The sequence below is a fragment of the Pocillopora verrucosa genome, chromosome 9, assembly GCF_036669915.1.
Source record: "Pocillopora verrucosa isolate sample1 chromosome 9, ASM3666991v2, whole genome shotgun sequence".
Classification (NCBI taxonomy): Eukaryota; Metazoa; Cnidaria; class Anthozoa; order Scleractinia; family Pocilloporidae; genus Pocillopora; species Pocillopora verrucosa.
Genome location: NC_089320.1, coordinates 19,213,164 through 19,223,403, shown reverse-complemented (window position 1 = coordinate 19,223,403; position 10,240 = coordinate 19,213,164). Strand labels below are relative to the sequence as shown.

The 10,240-nt window shown below is 39.5% G+C and overlaps 1 protein-coding gene across 3 annotated transcripts; it reads right to left on the bottom strand.

The window, feature by feature from the left end:
* Positions 1-308: 308 nt before the first annotated feature.
* On the bottom strand, positions 309-8,121 carry LOC131793631 (patched domain-containing protein 3-like). 3 transcript variants are annotated; one of them, XM_059111062.2, is made up of 5 exons: positions 7,496-8,121; positions 6,772-6,845; positions 3,013-4,236; positions 1,282-2,426; positions 309-922 (listed from the first exon to the last, which is right to left on the bottom strand). In XM_059111062.2, the coding sequence occupies exons 2-5, from the start codon at positions 6,825-6,827 to the stop codon at positions 495-497; spliced, it is 2,853 nt and encodes a 950-aa protein (XP_058967045.2). In that variant the 5' UTR covers positions 6,828-6,845; positions 7,496-8,121; the 3' UTR covers positions 309-494. The 3 variants fall into 3 exon arrangements, with proteins under 3 accessions (XP_058967045.2, XP_058967046.2, XP_066028287.1); XM_059111063.2 differs by lacking the exon at positions 7,496-8,121 and adding an exon at positions 7,322-7,342; XM_066172190.1 differs by lacking the exon at positions 7,496-8,121 and adding an exon at positions 7,162-7,180.
* Between the last annotated feature and the right edge of the window lie 2,119 nt (positions 8,122-10,240).

Genomic DNA, 10,240 nt, shown 5'->3' with positions numbered 1-10,240 from the left:
CTTTTTTATAAATACTTTTCGAGCTTTGTGAAGCGAGTAAAATAAAATCGCTCACTTTTCTCCAAGGCAGAAGTTATTTACTATTGGGAGTAGAGTTTTCACTGTTTTAGTTTTTTTGTTCATCGGGAATGGCCCACAAAACTCACGCTGTCACCTCAACCAATCAGGCACAAGCCTTAAAACAATTGCGATTAAGTCACACTTTTTCTCCCGCCCTAGAAGCGGTTTTTTGGGTTCTTTTGGATACTTAAGTTTTGAATTATCGATTTGTTTATTTTAGTTTTGCTTTTATAACACTTAGTTTAAAAGCTCCGGGATCAAAATGGTTTTCAGTTGCCCGTGTGCTACTGATTGTCCCGATTTCATCTCTGAATTGGAAATATCTCTGTGAGATTAAACGTCAATAAGTTAGCTTAGTCAGCTAAGTCAGCAGTTTCAACGGACGTTTAGTGGAATACTGAGCAGCGTTACCCAAATAGTCTTAGGTGCCTCCTCTAGACGTTTGTTTCCCTTTCAGGATCAGGAACCCTTGTTAGTGCCCATTCATCAACGAATGCTTCGACGGAATCCGTCAATAGGCCTTGCGCGGTGTCTGTTTCTTGTTCTTCTCCGTGGCTGGCTTCATTTTTACCTATCAAAGTGGTTTTCTCTCTTCTATTTTCGTGCTGAACTTTGTTTTCTGTCACGTCGATCTCTTCCACTCTGACGTCTCCACTGCCAAGTTTCCCAGAGGCGCCCCCTAGTGAGGGGGATCTGATAATAACAGACGGTCTCCACCACAGCAAGGACAGATAAACGGGCAGGATACAAAGGCCGTGAAGAAGACCGAGTACGACAATGCCGAAGAACATTTTGAAGAATATTCGGAAGATCTCCGATGCGGCAAATGCAAGAACGACCATGCCAAGGAAGGTACTGAATCCTAGGAACATGCAACAAGACGGCAACAACCAAATAAGACAATTATACACAGAAACGGGCGAAATGGTCGCCGTCTTTTCACAATGTGGAGGTTACTCAGATCAAAAGAAAATTTGGACATGAAATAAAAAATCGTCTTGCTAAAGCATACATAAAGAAAACTACAGTTACAACGACTTCAAGTAAAGAATATGTAGTCTTCTTTCGTGGCAGTCGACTCACTGCCGATATACTCACATGAAAGTAATAAATCAATGGTTATACTTTTTTCACTGGTATTTCACACTTCCAGTAACAGTGCAAATGATCGGTGAAATTAACACAACGTATAAAATAAAATAGATCAAACACATGACTTACCTCCCATGAACACACTAGCTCCTAATGTACTCAATGCATGCACTACTCGTCCATTAGCTGTAGCTTCGTTTGACGTTATGTATGCATGTGCGATGTGGGCACTGTAGTCGACTGCAAATCCAATGGCCATAACGAGGATGATCATAGTTACAGAATTCAGCGAAACATTCCAGATGACCATTAAACCAAATAACTCGCATATCAGGGCTGCAAAGTTCAACACCACAAGGAAAGTCACGGTACAATCCATCAGAAAGGGGCTTGTGACAACTAGCACCGCTAAGGCTGCGATAAGTAGATTCCTTACAGTTTCTCTGGTGGTAATGGCGTACTGCTCAAAGTATATGAAAAATCGGTTGATAGGAAAGGCATCAAGTTCCGATTTTTCTGTGATATCTTCACGGAGTGTGAGCATGGCGTTTTTATGAAAGGTGGAGCTAATGATACCCTTCATAAAACCAAGGATCCGAGAGGCTTCCAGTCTGGCACCATCCTCAGTAAACTTCAAATCTTGACTAAAATGAGAAAAGGCTGGAATGCGAAGGAATTCCTTCAGAGCGGGCAAAAAATTTGGCCCAGTGATACTCTTATTAGTTTGCTCAGCGTAATGGGAGAATTCGTCCATCCAGGATAACGAGCGTTTTTCGTAGTATTCATTCTCTGTGACGATGTTTGTCAGTGCTTTGATTTGCTCCTGGGTGGAACTCATCTTGTAATCGACCCCACCAGTCTCCACGATGCTCACTGGCATGGAAAGGTCGAAGTGATTTTGCTGAGCCATTAAAAATTGTTTGTAATAAGAATCATCTTTCGCGAGCATTCTCTCATCAAATGCCTCGTCCACCTGGGTGACTCCGTAAATCCCAGCATTAAGGAGGGCCAGCGAGATAATTATAACCACGCATTTTGTTGCTCGAGACATCAAGAATTTTCCCCAGGCCTTCATGACCCGATTTGACGTCTGTGCGACGGGCTCGTCCCAGGCTGGCTCTCCATCTTTGGGCCGAGGTGCCAAACAGCATGGAAAGTTGTCTCTGCGACCAGATTTAATTCTCCTCACGTCGTAGGTCATGACGGCCACAAAGAAGGTGACAATCATCAGGAATGATGACGTCACGGTGAGAGCGGCGTAGATGCAGAAATACCTTAAACAAAGATAAGGCAGCACCACTGATCAGTGTCGTATTCCACGTGCCAATGGCTCGTAAAATCGGTGGAAATTTTCAGTATATGAAAAAAATATATAATTTATTGTAGGGGCCATTCTAGTATTTATATCATTACTGGATAAACAATTAAATGAGAATAATTTACCCTTCACAATTGTCTGGAGACTGGTTGGAATATCTCTGAGCAAACCATATCCTTCTAAAGATAATCAATTCAGCAATACCATTTAGCTGCTTTACGGGCCACTAACTTTTCCTCCTTTCTTCTCATTTTATATTTTCTATATAATTACTTGTTGGAATTCAAATGGTGGGTTTTTCAAGCAAATGAAGCAACTTGGAAAAAAGTGAAAAACTTTTGTGCTTAAGTTACGCAAATCTTGTCAAGAGCGCGCTATGATTTGTAAAAGTCCCCCTAAAAGAGGGTTCTTATATTAGTACCGAAAACTTTGTAGCCACTCTTCGATTAGTTGTCTTGACAGTGCTATAAGAATCAGACAATATTCTTCCAAACTGCCATTGTAAAAGTACACTTATTCAGCAATCAATCTAAATGCCCTACCTTACAGCTGGGAACGAAGTGGATGTGCTGACAGCAAATGCTACCAAATCCGTCACGGTTGTCATTGTAACGGTTGTACCTGTGTGCCTCGTGACTGCTTTAATCTTTTTTATCGTTGACATGTCACTTGGTTGTCGATCAAGCTCATCTACCATAATGAACATATCGTCGATACCGATCCCAAGAACAAGGAACGGCAGGATTCCTACGAAACTGACAAACGGCACGCGGAACCACATGCCCAGTCCAAGTCCTGCTAAAATGCCTAGGGCCACTGCAAACACTCCTGCGATAGCAAGCAAGGAATGACCGGTCAGCGGATTGAAGAACTTGCCCAGCATGATGCAAGCAAAGGAGATCATTAGAGTGAAAGTGATTGACACCAGTGTGACGTCAGACCCAGTGCTTTCATCAATAGCGTCATCCATGCTCCGTTCGCTTGAATAATGGACTTCAAAGCAAGAAAGTTTGTCCACCAACGAGGCCATCTTTTCGATAAATTTCGTCTCCCACTTGAGCACGTCTTCGTATGCGTCGTCATCAGACGGAGCACGAATGGGATAGATCATCTGTAATGCTTTCGCACCAGTTATGATCTCCTGTTTTCGGGTGATACTTCCAAATACTCCGTCGAGATTGAACCAAAAGGGGCGTCCATTTCGAGTGACCAAGCTTGTGTCGTTAGCAGCTTTGTTTAGTTCAAGTTGAACTTGTGTCAAGTCTTTCCCGATCAGGTTAATCTCATTAAATTGGAGAAATTCTAGTGGGTTGGTCATCACGCAGTCTTCTGGTGATCTGGATTTGTTCCCCGATAGTGTAATACAGAAGTCGACATAGGATTCCAGGTTCATAACTGCCTTGTGGGCACGGAAAGCCTGTCTCAGACACTCAGGATAAAGAACATTGGGATGATTGCGCTTTGCTACCAATAGGACGATCTCATCTCGAAAGTTGACTCGAAAGTATCTCTCAGCAGTTTCCAAGTCATCTAGGGCTTTACTTTCCTGAGGTATATACAGTTTTACAGTTCTTCCTTCTGATTGGAACCAAACAAACCCCACAGAACAGACACTAATGAACATGATACATATCTGGATTGTTATCAATGGATTCTTGGCGATCCCTTCACCAAACCAACCGAAAAAGCTTTCAAAAAGACGCAAATACCAGCTGCAGAGCTTAGACCATAGTACACACGGATTGAATGAGCGTGGACAACTGCAACTGTATCAATATTAATAGTAATATTGATTACAATAATAATATTAATAATGATAATAATTAATAATAATAATAATTTACTCATTTACAAACGATATTTACAAAATACATTCTGTAAAAGCATAAAAGCAACAATTTTACAATAATAATACTTATAATAATGATAAGGATAACAATACTTATGATATAATAATAATAACCGTAATAATGATTATGATATTGCTATGAAACACGTATTTTTTGGCTGTCAGTCGTCGTCGTCATCATTATAAACACCACCATTGCTGCTATCAAATTTACTATAATCATTACATTACACAGTCAACATACTGTCTTATTACCTAATGGCCAATGACAAGTCTGTGAACAGGTTATAGGGCGTGATATTCAATTTTCGCTTGGCACTGTCTCGAAATTAAGCTTTTACCATTTCTCCCCGCAATTTTGTTTAATAAGATCAAAATTATAGGCTTAAATCTAAAACAATTAACGTTTGCTCTCTTTCACTACCACCTTGCGCTGGCCACAGAATAATCAAGCTAGGGGACAGTATATATGTTTGGAGTCGTATAACGGCCTGCTTGGGGTATTTGCGAAAAAAGCATGAACTTAAAAAAATTGTTATACATATTCGACTTCTTGATTTTCACCGTTTTTTAAGGCATCACATGGAAAATTTTTTTTCAGTTTCCTGAGAATGTAATATCTAATGAAAAAAATAGAGATCTATCAACTTCTGAAATTTTGAAATTACTTCAGAAGATATAAAGCAAAAAAATGAATTAAGAGTAGACCGGAAGGTGCGAGATTGATGAAACCTCATGTCAGCTTCATCTTGTCACGTAATTGACGATTTCCAATCTTGATTTACGATGCACACTGTATAGTTTTGTACAGTTCCGAAATCGCTCATTCGTTATCAAGAAGTCTTCTTACATTAGTTCTCGCCGAAGGCTAGAGAGATTGTTTTTGTAATTCAGGTGTTGTTTTCAAGCTGTCATCATGTCCAAAAGCGACAAGTCCCTTTTGCCGTTCCGGAAAAAGGAAAATTTATCGTAGTTTGCATCGGAGCGGAAATATTGTTCACCGATAGTGATAGGGGTTCTTACTTGACTTAGGAGATTCAGTGGCCAGAGTGTATTTCTATCGAAGTTGCTGTAGGCCCTAGTTCGCTAAAAATATCGCCGACAGTCCATCATTATTCGCGTATCATTGCACTTCGAGCATCGATCGTTGAAAAGTTGTGTTTTGTTTCGAGTGTAGCTCTCCTGCCCGGTATGGAGTCGTATGACGGCCTGCTTGGGGTATTTGTGGAAAAAGCGCGAACTTAGAAAATTTGCCATATATATTCGGCTTCTTGATCTTCGCCGTTTTTAAGACAATTAAATGTTGCATTGGGTGGCAGCGGCGACGCACAACATGGATTGAAAAAAAAAAAAATAAAGAAATAAAGAAATCTCGTCATATCACGATTTATAATTTTCTGCCAAAATTATGAAATTTTTCTTTCAACTCAACACTTTGACTTGACATTTTGAGTTCTGAATGTTGAACATTAGCTTTCTGTCTCCCCTCTCTTTTTCCTAGTTATAATAATAGGCCAATTATGCAATCAGAGATAAATGGCTGACTTGTAAATTATTAAGCTTCAGATAATTTGGAACAAAGAAGGTTGGTAGCTAGTCACGTAGCTGTTAGTTTCACCAGTAGTGGAAAGAGTGGAAACAAGTGCTTGCTTCGCTGTTTTGCTAAGCTGTTTTTCATGATTAGAGTGGATTAGCTGCGCAAAGGTATACGATTGTACTCTTGAAAAACACTGAGGAAAGTAGTGGAAATGAAAACTCGGCTCTGGCTTCCTCACAATTGCAAATTTACTTAGACTAGAACTTGCTACCGACAGCGAGCTTGTTATGTAGAACCGAGAGTCATCTTTGGCTGATACAGAATACAAACGGTTCACTTTCGATAATAAATGTCAAAACGTCACCGTCATGGTCAACCTACCACAAAATACGCAGAATTAAGCGAAGCTCTCAAGTTGTAGTTTCGAGAAAGATGACCAAGAACTGGTACCATGCAAAATTTACAAAGCATTGACATGTTTTGCTCCATTCCTTGCTAAAGCAAAGGAGCTACACTGTGTTCTGTCGTTTTTAGTTAACTAGTTTAAGATGTTAGACGACCATACGGGACTCACTGTTAAGGCTTTTTTCTCTAGGCTTTCAGGCTGTAATATTTTGCTCTCGCATAGCCAGAAGTGTTTTAAGTGTCCGACCAAGTGCTGTTATGTTTGACAATGAAGATTTCTCTTTCAAGGCTCACGGCGGTTTCAAACATTTGCCGAATATGTTTAGCTTTCGGTTTTCTTGAATCATCGTCGCGGGATATTTTGATTTGGCAAATTATTTTTTAACTGAGCGATATTCCTATTCTGTCATATTTAAATTTCTGTGTATTGCATTTTTTTTTAGCTTGTTTGGGTAAAATATATTCCATGCATTTCGTTTATAATAATGAAAACAAAAAAACCACACCAACCTTGGTTCGCTTTTTAGTTCCTGCTTTAGTTCAAGAGTAGTCTTTAAGTTGGCCATGACATAACACGATTGACTCTAGAGAGAAAAATGAAGTGTTCACTCGGTAAAATATTTAGTTTAAGAATAAATTCACATCACGAGTCTTTGCGACTTTATACGTGACAATTGAAGGGTGTTTTCATATGCGCTTCAGCAACATGCGAAGTCTGGATGATGTAAATTTAGAAATTCCGTGATCTCTGGGTTCAGTGCCAGGCTCTTCACTAAATTCTGCTTTGTGGCGAAAAAGCGAGTAACAAAATTATTATTACGCGAATGAATTCGCTTTGTAAGTGACAATCCCGCTGATGGCTCTGATTTTGGATTTCACCGAAATTTTCACGTGCCTTACCTACTGAAATTCCTGTAACACTGCGCTGAACACATATAAATTTATTTAAACATTAGAATAACCAGAGAGTTTTTCGCGTAAATGAGATCACCGATCGCGCTTCAGACGATTCCACAACAAAGGAGCCTTAGTCACGTTTCACATGGTGGTGATCACGTACCACGAAAACACACGAGGCAGAATAACATTTCACGCAAAATATTTAAAGATAGTAATGCCATTTCTCGTTCTACTCAATGGGGGACGTTTTCAGGTCAGAAATTGATGAAATCAACGCCTGAATAAGAATAAAAAATGACTAAAAGGGTAAATAATATGGAATTGTGTTACATACCAATTGTAATCTTCGTTCCTTGACGAAGTTCCGTCGTTTCTGTCGGGTAAGTCTGTCGCATATATTTATCTTTTACCGTTACAGCTTCAGTGAGGCACATAGTCAAAGAGAACACGTGCGAAGCTTATTTACGCTGAATGAAAAAGCGTGACTGGAAGTTCATTTGTTTTCGTTTCTTTCAGTTTTAGTAACGAGAGTAATTCTAAAGGGACACGTTTCTGAAAGGAAAAAAACACTATCGAGGCGATTAACTTGAAAACGTGATCTAAATATTTAGATGTTCAGAAACACAAATTTCTTGGATTCAAAAGCTTGCAGATAGGGTGATGAGACTGCACAAGAGTGGTGAGATAAAACATTTCGTCCCTTTAGCCTCTGCCAAATTTCCATGTAAAGCCTAGGAATAGTGAAACTCTGAAAAAATCCTATCCGACGCCTTGATTAAATGCCTTAGAGATACGGTTGAATGGTGTCACTTTGACGTATTTCAAGGTAAACAATGGTGGTGAGGATTTCGCAAGAAATCACTAAAAATTTTCAAAAATTCCATACGTTGATACATACTTAAATTAGCTGTTGTGGGTAGGGTTACGTTTTGGAGTGTGTTTTGCGGATGATTTTCATTTAAAACTGAAATTCCGTCGGTTTGTAAGCTCGTATAAATAGCGTGACACGCGGGCGAGGAGTGAATAGTCACGTAATGATTAAAATTTGAAATTCGTCTAGGTAACGATCTCACATTGATCGACAATATCTCAAAAAGAGCTTAAAACTGTACATAATCTGAGAGAAGACGGACAAAATCGGAAAGCGTTGGCTAGACTATTTTTTGAAAAGTTTAGATTTTAAAGGAACAGCCTAAAATCATTTTCATTTGGCTTGATTTCAAGTTAGCCAGTGAATAATAGATACTACATTTGAACAGTTGAACCCCGATAACTCGAACACTCGGTGACTCGAATTCCCCGCCGACTTGAAGCAAAACTGATTTCCCTTGGATTTGCCTCACACATTTACTGTAATTTTTACCCCTATAACTCGAAACCCCGCAAACTCGAAGCGATGTTTACTTCCTGTCAGGTACTTTTCTTCGTAATTTTACCCTCGATAACTCGAAACTGCGGACTAATGAGTCATAACATTTTGCACCGGAAGATTACATGTAATCTCATATACATATATATATTATGACCAATTGACCTCGTCGATATCACACGTTTGTATGTCCGTGGACAGACAGTTTTGACAGCTCTTCCCGGCGACGAGAAATAGCGGCGCGCAACTGGAATCGATCAAGCGTTTCTGGTCTTTTTTTTTCAAAACCCAGTTATAACACAAAACCCCGGTAACTCGAAGTAATTTCAATTTCCCTCGGCAATTCGAGTTACCGGGATTCAACTCTACCCTTTCGTTTGTCTGTCAATATTTATAGATCTCATTATGATGTACACGTTCAGAAATGGCTGCGGAACACACTTTCATAGTATCCAACGTTTTCGTTTCGTTTCTATTTCACACTGCGCGACCCCTCAAGACATTTCAAAGCACACGTACCCTGAACACAATCCTGACAGATAACTTTTGCCGTCACTCTATTTTGGATGACAACTGCTTTGATTCCGACAAACAATTTTTTTTAGTCCACGACAAGTCATCATCAGACGCCATGCTACTTTCCCTAGTCTGCTGCTCAACTGACGTTTGGTGCTTTGGCCATCCCTCGTGGATATACACAAAACGATAGTGTAGAAGCTTGGAAAGGCGAGTTGTAAACAATAATGGTCGCCGGAAATGAAAATAGATCGGCTGGCCAAAATGCCATCAATGTGGCTATTTGCGCAATAAAACGGGGACGTTTGCATATAAATGAGCGCTGGGTAAAGTTTAAGTTTTTCCGGCAAGATAATTTCGTCAAGGAGAAATTGTAAAAAACGACGTCTTGAAAATAGTTCAATAATATAACTTAACAAAAATACCTGACAGGAGCTTGATTCAGTCTCTCCACTCTGAGATGGATAATTCGTCCAAAAACAAAGCCTTATGTTAATGACATCAGTTTTTCTCGACAAATTTAACCTACAAACAGCACTGATTGTACAATCACCCATTTTGTGATGTATCCTCCCATAAATTTTCTTGGTACGATAACTTTATGGAGGGTGGAAGGCACAATAGTTTCAATTGAAAGCCGTCAAGCGCATTTCGGCATGTCACATCAACCGTTCACAAGACAAATGTATTGAGGTTTAATTGGAGGATACAAGATTTCAGCCTTTCACACGAGATAGAGAACATTTCCTGAAGATCAAAGGTCATATACCACAATATTGATAGGTGGTAGTGAAAGGCTAATCAAGACAATTTTCGTTCGTTTAAAGAAACTCTACTCCTGGGACATTAGTACTCACTGCATCACTGAGATTTTTAAGGACGGTTCGTATTTGACTATGGTAGCATAACCTTGTGCTATTTTATGTTTTTTTGGTGGACGAGTCGGCTATAGGGTTGGCCGCTAGTAGTGCTAAAGACGCGTCCTGAGGCTGATTTTGTAAATGTTATTTCTATCATATTTATTAATCGGTATTCATAGTTATTATCTTAAACTGTGCACAATTTGTTGAATTTAATGAAGGTCAAGGCTACTTAAAGTCCCAGGGTAAGTCTATCCGCTAATAACTCGTTTTGTTTTTGTTCCGTTTATATTTTAAGGAATTCGAAAGTTTCAACAGAGCAATTCAAAGGTTT

Coding starts and splice junctions, on each gene's coding strand:
- LOC131793631 (XM_059111062.2), bottom strand. CDS start 6,827: ATGGCCAACTTAAAGACTACTCTTGAACTAAAGCAGGAACTAAAAAGC. Junction 2,427..3,012: donor ACTTCGTTCCCAGCTGTAAG/GTAGGGCATTTA, acceptor TCTTTGTTTAAG/GTATTTCTGCATCTACGCCG. Junction 923..1,281: donor AGCTAGTGTGTTCATGGGAG/GTAAGTCATGTG, acceptor GCATGTTCCTAG/GATTCAGTACCTTCCTTGGC.